Genomic DNA, 13910 nt, shown 5'->3' on the forward strand with positions numbered 1-13910 from the left:
GAGGATTAACTACATAAGTCAGTTGCATGCAGGTGAAGTTTTTGCTTCTAACTGGCCCTCGCTACTACTGGTAATGAACCACTGTCATGTGCTCCCCACCCTCCTTCCTCCCTCCTTGAGTGTTTTCTTGAAGAAAGAAAAACATCGGAGAACCATCCACTAATAATAATCACCCTCTGTTGTGAATAAAACAGCCAACAAAACTCTATCTTTGTTCTAAAGAACTCAGAGTCCTAAAGGCCACAGATGGTCCAGAAAGCTTCTAAACAATACAGAATGCATATGGCTTAAAGAGTCTGCCTTCTTATGTAAAGTATGAAAGGTACAAATGCCATCCAGAATAAGAACTAATAATGGGTTTCTGCAACAGAAAAAGGTGATACATACTAGCTAACCTTTGAACAACACAAGGTTGAACTGCAGAGGCTCAACTTTTTTTTTTCTTTTCTTTCTTCTTTTTTCTTTGTGATGGAGTCTCACTCTGTCGCCCAGGTTGGAGTGCCATGGCACACACATGGCCACCCCAGCATCAACCTGCTGGGCTCCGGCAATCCTTCTGCCTCAGCCTTCCAAGGAGCCACAACTACAGGCGCACGCTACCATGGCTGGCTAATTTTTTTTTTTTTTTATTGTAGAGAAAAGGGCTCTCCAAGTTGCCCGGGCTGGTCTCGAACTCGCGGGCTCAAGTAATCCCCTTACCTTGGCCTCCCAAAGTGCTGGGATTACAGGTTGAGCCACCGAGCCTGACCAGGCTCAAATTTTATGTGGATTTTTTTCAACCAAATGTAGATAGATAATCCAGTATTCACAGGACTTGAAACCCAAGTATACAGAGGACTGAAGTTTTATATATGCAAGTTCCTGCAGGCCTATTGCAGGATTTGAGTATGCCTGCTTTAGTATATACACAGGGTTCCTGAAACCAATCCTCCAAGTATACCAAGGGATAACTTAATTTTTAAAAAGTATGTGTGTGCATATGTGTGTTGCGTATTTATATATCTATATACACCCAATCTTTAGGATAAAGAAAATTCTCTTTTAATTTATAAATCTATGACACATCTGAAGTTTACTGGGAAATTTTATTGCAAAAATTAAGACTTTAGATTGATACCTTCTTAGGCCTTACAGATACTATGTAAATGAAAACAAAAAAGGAAAGCAAAAGTGTAGAAGAAAGCTCAGAAAATGAAAATCGTGTTCCCTGTTTAAAAGCCAGGCACAGAAAGAGAGTCGACAGAGAACATAGGGTCCAAGGTTCACCCAGACCACAGCTCAGTCAGACTCCCAGCATCCTCGTTTCCCAATGGCCCTTTTGCTGCCTCTACTGGCGGCCTTGGTGGTGTGCAGCTGTGGTGCTGCTGGATCTCTGGGCTGTGACCTGCCTCAGAGCCATGGCCTGCTTAGCAGGAAGACCTTGGTGAATCTGAGCCAGATGAGGAGAATCTCCCCTTTCTTGTGTCTCCGGGACAGAAACGACTTCGGATTCTCCCAGGAGATGGTGGATGGCAGCTGGTTGCAGGTGCCCCAGGCCGTGTCTGTCCTCCACGAGATGCTGCAGCAGGTCTTCAACCTCTTTCACACAGAGCGCTCCTCTGCTGCCTGGAACACCACCCTCCTGGACAAACTCCTCGCTGGACTTCATCAGCAGCTGGAACACCTGGAGACCTGCTTGGTGCAGGAGATGGGAGTGGAAGAATCTGCCCAGGTGGCTGAGGGCCCTACACTGGCCTTGAAGAGGTACTTCCAGGGAATCCATCTCTATCTGAAAGAGAAGAAATACAGCAACTGTGCCTGGGAAGTTGTCAGAGTGGAAATCATGAGATCAGTCTCTTTATCAGCAAACTTGCAGGAAAGGTTAAGGAATAAGGACGGAGACCTGGGGTCATCTTGAATGGATCCCAATTGACTAATCTGCCATATTGCACTGCACATGTGTCTGTGAATATGTCTGGACTCTTATTTCTGCTTTTGTCACAGAATTTATTGAATCAAATTTGGCAAATACTTTGTTAATAGTATTGAGCAAGTATATGTTAAAAATATTCAGCTGTTTTTCAGTTCCTAAAGCATAACTGCCCTAATGTCATTTATTTATTTATTTACTCACTTATTACCTATTTATTTAAATTTTTCTGCAACTATTATTTTTATAATATTTAGATATTTTACATATGATGTATTCATTTTCACACTGTATTAAAATCTGCAATTTTGATCACCTTTCTATGTTATTAAATTTGCATGTGTTTTGTTTATTAAAGTTTTATCCAAGAAATGACTTGAATTTGTCTTTTGTAAAGCAAATTGTAAAAATGTTGATTAAATTTATTTAGTCATTCATTCAATTCATGTGACATATATAAATTAAGTAAATGGAAGATTGTGGAATTTCCTTCAAGAAATTTCTATGCATTTTAGCTGTTGTCTTTTGAAGGACATTTTTTTTAAAAAAATTCATCTGTTTACAAAGAGGTAGACAGTTCTTTATATATTTTTCTGATCACTGTCTAGGTCATCAAACCACATCTCTTCTTAAGTCACTTGCCTTTTTTGATTTTACACACATTCAGTTCCTTTTCTTGCAGTAATAAAGCAACTATAATTTCCACTGTGTTGAGACTCAGTCTTACAGAGAAGGAGGCTTAAAAACAGTACTAGTACTTATTTTATTTCAATTAGAATAAATGCTAATTGAAAGAGAAGTAAAGGAAGATGGTGTTCTCACACCAGAGGCTTTAGGTACAGGTGACAATAGAAGGGAAAACAAATTAGATGTCCTCCCCAGTGTTCCTGGAAGACACATACAGTTGACCCTGAAACAACATGCATTTCAACTGTGCAGTTATAGTTACATGTGGATTTTTTTCAATAAATACTGTCTACCCTCCATATCTGTGGTTTCAGCATTCAAAACCAAACATGAACCAAAAATACAGTATTTGTAGGATGCGAAACTTGCATATAGAGTGGACCAAATTTTTGTATTCCTGGCTTCCACAGACCCATCTGCAGGATTTGCATATCCATATGCAAATCCATATGTACCACCCATGGTGGTGGGAGTGGGGTTTAGAACCAATCCTCCAAGTATAATGTGGGACAATTGTAATTCCAAAAATCTTATGGGCAGCTGGGAATATGGATCTAGAATAAACAACAAATGCCATTATTAAATTGGAATTCTTTAATGTCTGGTAATGAGGTCATGGGAATGAATGTGGAAGGAACAATGAAACAATAACATATACTTTGTCCTGCAGACCCTCAACAGCCAGAGGCAGGGCAGAAAAGTAGAATATGCTAAGGGCCCTGGAGTGAAGTGACCAGTGGGGTTAGAAGAAGAAATAGGATAGAATGAGGGAGAGAGTAACGAAGGGAAGACAATGGAGCTTTTAAGGAAGTTGAGGTCTGACCTGTTCTAGTTGACCTAGGTCACCAGTGACCTTAGGAAAACCTGGCTTTATAGAATGAATAAGAAGAAACCTGACAGGAGTGAGTTGCAGAAGAAATACAGTAAGGATAACTGAGTTCACTATGTAAAAAAAATTGTCTTGGAAAGCTTGTTTGTGAAGTGGAATTGGGAAATAATATGATACCCAGAAGAGAACATGGGTTAACATCTCCATGCATATTTCTTAATGTTTCCTAAAAATAATTTTCAAAGAATGAATTGGAACACAATCTTTAAATTTTTTATTGATATGTAATTGACGAAAAAAAATTGTACATACTTAAGGTATAAAATGTAGTGTTTTGGTATGTGTATAGCTTGTGTACTGATTCTGACAATCAAATTAATTAACACATTCATCACCTGACATAATTATCTTTTTGTATGTTTGCGAAAACACTTAAGATCTCTTCCCATTGCGAATTTCTATACACTGAATTAACTATATTTATCATGATGTATTAGACACTTTAGATATCTCATTTATTTAATTTAAACTATTACTTATTTATATACTTGATTTAAAACATTGAAAATAGTGATTGATCATTATTCAAATTAATATTACTTTGTAGTGAATTTCAATGGCCAACTAATTTGCTTGTTAGTTTCAGGTTTTAGAGTCAAGTTTTATAATCAAGTCTGATTTTATTTTACCTCTTACTTCATTTACTTTAGAATTGATGTTAGACATTCACATTATTGATTTATATTTTATGATTTGTAATCTTTGTCATAAACATTTGTATGCATTGTAGCCATAGTCTTTTGATGGACACTTGTTTTTTATTTCACCTGTGTGCAAAGAGGTAGACAGTTGTTTGTATATTTTTCTAATCACTGTCTAGGCCATCGAACCACATCTCTCCTCAAGTCACTTGTCTCTTTTGATTTTACACACATTCAATTCCTTTTTTGTAAATATGCTTTTATACTCAATTCTACATCCATCAGTAATCTTTACCTATGCAAACAGGTTTATTTTTGCTAGCATACCAGGTGATTTTTCTAGAACATTTTATTAAAATTTTGGTTTTTTCCTTAACATCAGATTCATCTCTACCATAAATCCAGTTAATTCTGATGTTACAACTGATTTTTGAGATCTTTTGCTGTATTAATACAATTACTAAACTTACTCATTGCTATACACATTTTACTTCTGATATTTTAAAACTCATTTCATTCTTCTGGTTGAGCTAACTAAATCAAGCATTTCTTTCTACATTTTAGTATAATTGCTTACATTGTTTCCTGATTAACATTAAAGTTTTTCTAAGGTAGAGAGTATTGGCTTCATAAAATCATAAACATCTGTGTTTACCAAAATGGTTAATTGTTCTATGTAAAAGAGAATGAGGCTATTGCTTTGTTAAACTCTGGTGTGTCCATGTGGCTCTTTGAGCTATGGCTACCATGTTTCCTAGCCTTGGCTTCCTCCTCTCTCTTGGGGAAGTGAATCTCTTCTCTCTCTCTCTCTCTCTCTCTCTCTCTCTCTCTCTCTCTCTCGCTCTCGCTCTCGCTCTTGCTCTTTTTCTCTCTCTCTTTCTCATTTACTTTCAAGTAAATTATATTTTCCAATTAAAAAAAGAAAGAAAGAAAGATAAGATAAAAATGAATGAGAGAAACTGGATCAAAGACTTGAGTGGTAGGCTGGTATTAATGATGTGTTTCTACTCTATAGTGTGTAGAAGACAAAAATAGCAAGCTTATGGGGCAGAAATCTGGCAGACACCATCTTTACCGAGTGATTAAGTTAACATCAGCATTAATGAGACGTATCAGTACCATGTACCTCAAGGATATTGTGTGATGTGAAGATCAGATCAACTCTGCAGTTTTCATCCTTTAAATTCATAACCTCAGTGTAATTGTGAGAGAACATTAGACAAATCCAAATTGACAAACATTTTACAAAATAACTGATCAATATTCTTCAAAAGTCTCAACATCCTGAAAGCAAAGGAAAGACTAAGAATGTGTAACAGACCGGAGAAGACTAAAGGGATAAGACAACAAAATACTATGTGGGATCCTTAATTGATTCTTGGAACGGGGGAAAAACAAAACCTGAGGAAATGTGAATGAATTCTAAAAGTTTAGATAGTAATATTGTAGCCATGTTAATTTCTTAGTTTTGATTAATTATATCATGGCTATGTATATTGCTAACATTAGGAGAAGCTGGGTTTAAAAATACTGAGCTCTTAAAAAATCTGGAGAGGAGAGTTTTATTTCTTTTTCTTTTTTTTTTTTTTATTTGAGTTGGAGTCTCACTCTGTTGCCCAGACTGGAGTGCAGTGGCCGCTCCCGGTCACCGCAGCCTCGACCTGCTGGGCTCCGGGGATCCTTCTGCCTCACAGCCTTCCAAGTAGTGGAATTACAGGCACGCGCTACCACGCCTGGCTAATTTTTTGATTTTATTGTAGAGATGAGGTCTCGCCTGCTCAGGTGGGTCTCGAACCCGCGGGCTCAGGCAATCCACTCACTTCAGCCTTCCAAAGGCGTGGGATTACAGGCTGAGCCACCGAGCGGGAGAGAGTTTTATTTCTTAAGAAGGGGAGCCAAACTGGCAGGTAGGAAGTGCAGTCTCTGGCCAAAACCAAAAGCAAGCCCACGGAGGGAGAAGAGGATAAGACAAGAACTTATGGGAAACAGATTTGCTAAACATATTCAACAAGTTACAGGAGAAACTATGAATATTCACAAAGGGTTCCTAACACATGTGTACTGAATAAACACGCATGTTGCATACAATCTATGTTCACTTTGGGGTGGAGACTTAATATTTAAATGTTTACAATTAAAAGGTGAAGCAGGAACGCAGAGGCATTCAATGTGCAGTCTGTAAACCAGACAGAACACATTCATGACCCTTGGTTTTTTATCAGGAGAAGGTTACTGAAATTAGTCCCTTGTCCAATCAAAGTTGTAGTTATAGCTGGTAGAACAGTGGGTCAGTTAGTCAGAGTCTGGTAGTGGATGACCTGCAATTGTTTTAATATTGCTTACCTTGAGGCCAGTGCTTGTTTAACTGCTAGAGGAGAAAGAAAACCCTTATGGCAGTTAGAACATAGTTAATTCTATAAGTGTAGGGGTGCATAACTTAACACTCGTTTGGCGTGGTCCTTGGTCCTGTTTATAATTTGATATCTTATTGCCACAAAGAGTTCAGTCTGCCAGTCTTATGATCTCTGTTTGAACACTAACGATAGTCAGTTGTATCTAAATCACAAAAGGGAGGGGTATAATGAGGCATATTCAAGGTATGGTCACAGCTGGGAACTCAGTTTGTAAGGTTTTTCTGCAGCCCCTTAGGCAAGAAGGGGTCTGTTCAGCCAATTTGTGGTCTTAGGATTTCATTTTTAGTTCTCAGGGCCTAGGGAAAATTTCTATAGTATCTTTGCAATTCTTAGTAAGTTCAAAATTATTTTAATATAAAAAGTTAAAAATGAATAGGCTTCCAAGATTCTTGATCTCACAGGTTTACATTTTTAAATATATATTTGATTAAAACCATCCGTTAAATTCCTGATTTTTTTCAGAAGACAGAAAATTCTCTCTCTCATGTAATTGTTTAAAAGATAGTTTTCCCAGCCGGGCTCGGTGGCTCAGCCTGTAATCCCGCGCCTTTGGGAGGCTGAGGTGAGTGAATTGCCTGAGCCCGCGGGTTCGAGACCCGCCTGGGCAGTGAGACCTCATCTCTACAATAAATCAAAAAATCAGCTGGGTGTGGTGGCGCATGCCTGTAATTCCGGCTACTCGGAAGGCTGAGGCGGAAGGATCACTGGAGCCCAGCAGGCCGAGGCTGCGGTGGCCGGGAGCGGCCACTGCACTCCAGTCTAGACGACAGAGTGAGACTCCAACTCAAAAAAAAAAAAAAAAAAAGATAGTTTTCCCATGGCTTAGCCTCTAGGGTTCCTCAAGTCAAAATATGCAGTCATTAAAAAAAAAATGTGCAGTGAACCCCACAGCAACTTCTTTTGGCCAGCAACAGGAAAGGCATCAACCAGGCAGCAAGTCAGATGACTCAGAGCCATATGTCATCTCCATTCTCCTCTAACAGACTGGATGCTTCTCATTTCTCCAAAAGTGCTTCGATTTTTCACACCTTTGATCCCTTTAGAGGGCCCTTCCAGAAAGGATCTCCCTGAGTTCTGAGCCTCAGTTCATTGGTTTAGTCCTGATTTAGCTCATGCCTGTAGCCTGATCATGATACACAGTCTTAAGCTTGTGATAAATAAGTAGAAAGTTAAGGCCTTATGGCTATTTGCATAAATGGATAAAATATGTAGGATTTCAAAGAGCTGCTTACAAATTTATTACTGGAGCAAAGAAAGTGCTCGACAAGTACATTTAAATTTATGAAGATAAGTTCTCAAGAAGACAAAACTAGGCTATAATGTGTAAGTAACATGAGGTCCAACTTAATCATAACATAACATCATAGCATGTCTGGTAAGAGCAAATGGAGCATTTCAATGAAGGAAACAACTGAAAGTTGAAGAGAAAGACTTTGTCATTAGGCAGAATTAGACAGGACTCAACTAGAAAAATGTTGATCCGAATTTAGAAATGAGGTCTGGTTCTTATGACCAGCATTATTCCTAGAGTGCATGTAAGAGCTAAGGATTCAAAGTGGGATTTTCTAGGTTCCAACAGTGGTTCCCAAATTCAATAGCTCCCTGTGCTTCTGTTCTTTCTTTTATAATTGCGGACAATAGAAGAACCTACCATTATCTTCTTTGGCTACTGGTGTCTCCCGTGACTAGTTGGATCTGGGCATTGATAGGTGTTCAATAAATATGAAATGCAGGTATATTCTTCATTGGGAAAAATGAGGACTGATTTTCAAGTGCTAAGAACAATACCTGACTGGCAATAAACCCCTTCTACAATTCAGCTATTTCATACTTCTTAACATTCTTCTTATTGTTTAACTTTGTTAGGTTGGGGTGAGTATCCTCTCAAATCATCTATTCACTTGCTTCTTGTTAGACATGTGGCAAGAAAAGTATTAATCTTTTGAGTTTATTTATCCACTCAGTGGATAACTTAATGTAATTAATACTTGCCCATTACCCAGAGGAAAAAAATCCTCTCAAAAAACGTCCTTTCATGTGTCTAAACTCTTGTGAGTTGGTTGATGTGTGTCCCTTGACTCTGTGAAGGCTGGATTTAGCAAATCCAAAAGCCAAATTTTAGACTAGCAATTTCTATTTTCCTTCAAGCCCATGCCCATCTTTGAACTGCAACCCTTTACAATTTGTTTCTTCTCTTTCTTATCCTTTAATATTCACCTTGTCTTGAATGAATCTAGCTAAATTTTATTTTGTCATTTTTTCCCCAGTGAGATAATGTTGCCATTCACACATACAGGGGTGCTAAAAAAATGTATACACATTGTAAGTATAAATTTGTTCAAAAGATGGCGTTAATCAAATGAATGCTAGTGTCACTATGCAACAGGCAGGACGGTCACCGAAAACGGCAGAAGCACAGTTGAGCAAACATCACACTACACATTGCTACCATAATTTAATTCAACTTTGAAAAGTAATACATAGATAGCATTACTTAAAATATATAGTATACATGTTTTGGCACCTCTGCATTTTTAAAATTATGGTAACATACACTTAAAAAATTTACCATCTTAACCATTTTTAGGCATGCAGTTCAGTATTGTTAAGTAAAATCACATTGCTGTACACACAATCTCCAGAACTTTTCCATCTTGCAGAACTAAAATTATACCCATTCAACAACTTTTCGTTTCTTCTCCCCTGTTACTCAAAACCAGCCCCTGGCAACCACCATTCTACCTTATGTTTCTATGAATTTGACCACTCTAGATGCCAAACATAAGTGAAATCATGCTATAATTGTCTTTTTGTGACAATTAATAAAATAGTGTCTTCAAGTTTCATTCATGTCGTAGCACATGTCAGAATTGAGCTGAATATATTTTACTATATGTATATACCACATTTTCATGAATAATATAATGCAGAATAATATTCCAGTGTATAAGCCTGAGTAAAATTTCCATGGTATGTTGAATGGAATACATACAAGGTTGAATAATATTCAATATATGGAAATACCACATTTAGTTTGTTCATCCATCTATCAATGGACATGTAGGTTGCTTCCAGTTTTGGACTATTGTGAATAATGCTGTTATGAACATGGGCATACAAATATATCTGAACCATGCTTTAAAATTTTTTAAAAATATATATCCAGAAGTGGAATTGCTAGATTATAAAGGAATTCTGTTTTTAATTTTTTCCGGGTTCATCATACTGTTTTCCATTGTGGCTAGGCTGCACCATTTTATATTCCCACCAATGGTGCATAAGGGCTCCAATTTCTCCACATCTTCTCCACACTTGTTATTTTATTTGAATAGTAGCTATCTTGATGGATGTGAGGTAATAGCTCATCGTGATTTGATTTGCACTTCCCTGATGGTGATGTTGAGCATATTTCCACATGTGCCTTAGTTCATTCGGTTTACTATAACAAAACACCATTAACTAGGTAGTTTGTATATGACAGTTGTATATTTCTCACTGTTCTGGAGGCTAGAAAGTCCAACATTAAGGCCTTGGCAGGCTTGGTCTGTGAATGAGGCCCATTTTCTGGTTCAGTGGACTGTGCCTTCTTGTGATGTTTTCACATAACAGAAGGAAACCTAGCTTTCTGGAATCTTTTTTATAAGGGTACTAATCCCATTCATGGGTGCTCTGCCCTCGTGACTTAGCTCCCCAGAGTGCCCAAATCCTAATACCATCTACCTTAAGGGTTAGGGGTAACATAAACATCTAGACCATAGAAAAATGCTTGTTGACTATCTGTAGGTCTTTTTTGAAGAACTTTCAGTTCAAGTCCTTTGCCTATTTTAGATCATTATTTTTTTTTGTTGAGATGTAGGAATTCTTTTTGTATTCTGGATATTACTCTTTTATAGATATATGATTTTCAAATATTTTCTCCCTGTATGAATGTTGCCTTTTCACTCTTTTAATGTCCTTTGATGCACAATTTTTAATTCTTGCATAGTCTAACTTACTTATTTTTACTTTAGTTGCCTGTGTTTTGGTGTGATATCCAAGAATTCACTGCCAAATCCATTGTCCAAGCTTTCCTTAAAAATTTTCTTCTGGGATTTTTATAGTTTCAGGTCTTATGTTTAAATCTTTAATCTATTGGGAGTTAATTTTAACATATCTTGTAAAGTAAGGGTTCAACTTCATTCCTTTGCATATCAATAAACAGTTTTTCCAACACCATTTTTGAAGAGTCTGTCCTTAATTATTGTATAATTGTGGCATCTTTATCAGAGTTTATTTGATCATATACATGAGGGTTTATTTCTGGGGTTTTCATTGTGTCTTCTTGGTCAATATGTCTGTTTTTATAAAAGTACTAAACTGTTTTGATTACTGTAGCTTTTAGACCCAAACTTCACCTGCACATAGATTACTTTTGTACCTAATCCTGACTTGTACGCCACATCTTTAAAATAAAATAAAGTATGGAAAAAAGAAAGAAATCAGGAAGGGTCAGGTCTCTACTTTGTTTTGTGTTGTAATTTCTCCTTTGTTGTTTCCGATTCTGATTTTTTATGTTGTTGATCCTTTTTCAGAAAAAATGAAATAAGAAAAAACTATATCTGGTGTTTTAACACTAAATAGAACCATTATACAGTCCATTTGTCTTATCATATTTACATTCCTTTATTGACTGTAACCTGAAGATAATGAAATGTATAGCAAAACAGATTTTTACAATAAAATGCTTAATACAATGGAAAGTGGAAATACTTTCAGTACAATCTCAAGTGAACAAAGAAAAAAATACTCATTTCTCAGTGTTTCAAAGGCTAAGAATAATAACTTAGGCAAAATTGTCCTCTATTCTCAGGGTTTGATTTAGCAAGCCTAAAATTCAATACAAATATGTTGACTGGATAAACTACAAAAAGTAATTAATGTATACAATATACATGTCTGGAAAAGGTTTATCTTTTAAGGAAACTGTGAGCACACTTCTCAACTTAGAGCATTATAATTGTTCAATTATATAAAGAGTTTAATTGAGTCACTAAAAATAATGAATAATAATATTTACTTGGTTGTTTTTTTAAAAATTGGTTCATTTAATAATCCTCTGCCCTTATATAGATAGGCTGATTTTCTACTAGTGTCATCTAAAAATTATCAAATGATTTGAAGTCTAGGTTTCTGAGTCATGAAAAATGGTGTAACACCTATTTACAGTTCACACACACATTCTAGGGATTTGGTCCAGGGAAAGAAAGTTGGAGGATTGTTGATTTGGGAGACAGAGTCTCCTACAAACATAGGGCAAATAAATGGCTGTGATTGCAGGACTTCCTCTCCATTGTTGGCTGAATCTCAAAGTGATATTGCAATGTGAGGCTTCAGTCTACATATATTTGGTCTGTCATTCACTGTCATGTAGGTTTTGATGTTGTTTAATCCTCAGTGTTTCTGAACTTTTTTTGAACTTTGAGAATTAAATCCAAATAGTTTGTATTTTATTGTTTAGTTATACTAAAGTTATCCAACACACCAATGATGATCTCAAATGCTGAAAAGATAAAAGGGTTGATAATATTTGGATGATATCTTCAGGTGATAAAGTTTCTAAATTTTTTTAAAAGAAAAATTCAAGGTTACACTGAAAGAAAATTTTAACAAAATAATTTAACTTTTTTTTCAGCAGTTTTGAATGATTTTGAGTGCATCATTACATTCATATTATTACTCATATAAATTTTTATTTTGCACTGTAATCTCACCCATTACAATATATAAATAAATTACATTGAAAATCACCCCACAAATATAATCAAATTTAGGTTCAATGTCAATAACTTTTAAATTTTAACTCCCAGTTTAATTTTTCTGTCATTTTAAACTCTGCATTGAATAAAAAGAGCAAACTGCAAGCTTTTTATCTGTAGATATATATAATATACCTAATCTATGTACAGAGATGCACACAGTATATCTCTTGTGTTATTCAAGTTTCCTGAAGATTTCAATTTAAAAAATCTAAAAAGACTTTGAGAAGAGGCGATGATATAGCAGTGGTGAAAATGATGGCAGAGAAAAACGTCATGAAGTTCAAGTATAGAGTGTGTAAAGAAAGCAAAAGCAGAAGTAGAAAGCAAGAAAGGGGTATTTAGAAAATGGAAACTCGCATGTTCCCTATTTAAACCCTATGTGCAAAGCAAGGTCTTCAGAGATCCTAGAGCCCAACGTTCAGGGTCACCCATCTCAACCAGCCCAGCAGCATCTGCAACATCCACAATGGCCTTGCCCTTTTCCTTGCTGATGGCCTTGGTGGTGCTCAGCTGCCAGTCCATCTGCTCTCTGGGCTGTGATCTGCCTCAGGCCCCCAGCCTGGGTCACAGGAGGGCCTTGAGGCTCCTGGCGCAAATGAGGAGAATCTCTCCTTTCTCCTGCCTGAAGGACAGATATGACTTTGGATTCCCCCAGGAAGAGTTTGATGGTAACCAGTTCCAGAAGGCGCAAGCCATCTCCGTCCGCCATGAGATGATCCAGCAGACCTTCAACCTCTTCAGCACAACACATTCATCTGCTGCTTGGAATGAGACCCTCCTTGACAGATTCTGCACTGAACTTTATCAGCAGCTGGATGACCTGGAAACCTGTGTGATGCAGGAGGTGAAGGTGAAAGAGACTCCCTTGATGAATGAGGACTCCATTCTGGAAGTGAAGAAATACTTCCAAAGAATCACTCTCTACCTGAAGGAGAAGAAATACAGCCCTTGTGCCTGGGAGGTTGTCAGAGCTGAAATCATGAGATCCTTCTCTTTATCAACACACTTGCAAAAAGTTTAAGGAGGAAGGAATGAGACCGCATCCAACATGGAAACTGTTCTCGTTGACTAATATACCAGCTTATGTTTCCATGAATTCTTCCATTTCAAAGCCTCTCATTTCTGCTATAACCAATGACATGGATAAAATCACATTTTTAAAATGTTTTCAGGAGTTTTAAGCAACATCATGTTCAACTCTACAGGCACTTGTTCTTTACATATGATCATGCCACTGTATCCACTTTTCTATTCAAATATTTATTTATTTAACTATTTATAAGATTTAAATGAATTCTTGTTCATATAGCATTGACCTTCACTTTTGGTTTTAATATAACAAAGTATGTTCTTATATTTAGTCAATATGTTATTTGCTTTTTTCATTAAATCTTTTACTTAACCAACTTGTATTTGCTTATTCTTAAATAACAAACATCAAGCCCAATTGTGTAACCTGATTAGATAATGGATGATACAATTCTTTTACTCATCATTATTATATTTCAATTTATTAGCAAACATGGACTTTTCTCTAAACCAGAGTATATGTTGTCCTCAGGCTGTAGAGGT

At 36.7% G+C, this 13910-nt stretch overlaps 2 protein-coding genes across 2 annotated transcripts; both read left to right on the forward strand.

Annotated features, from left to right (window-relative positions):
* The first annotated feature begins 1309 nt into the window (after positions 1-1309).
* IFNW1 (interferon omega 1) lies at positions 1310-1897 on the forward strand. Its single transcript, XM_008058561.1, has one exon. It carries the CDS (start codon positions 1310-1312, stop codon positions 1895-1897), a length of 588 nt encoding a protein of 195 aa, XP_008056752.1.
* Positions 1898-12741: 10844 nt separating this feature from the next.
* Positions 12742-13466, forward strand: LOC103260910 (interferon alpha-5-like). Its single transcript, XM_008058562.1, has one exon. It carries the CDS (start codon positions 12805-12807, stop codon positions 13357-13359), a length of 555 nt encoding a protein of 184 aa, XP_008056753.1. The 5' UTR covers positions 12742-12804; the 3' UTR covers positions 13360-13466.
* The last annotated feature ends 444 nt before the right edge of the window (positions 13467-13910 follow it).

This window comes from Carlito syrichta, unplaced genomic scaffold (genome assembly GCF_000164805.1).
Source record: "Carlito syrichta isolate Samal-C Ts95f unplaced genomic scaffold, Tarsius_syrichta-2.0.1 Scaffold303429, whole genome shotgun sequence".
NCBI classification, from domain to species: domain Eukaryota; kingdom Metazoa; phylum Chordata; class Mammalia; order Primates; family Tarsiidae; genus Carlito; species Carlito syrichta.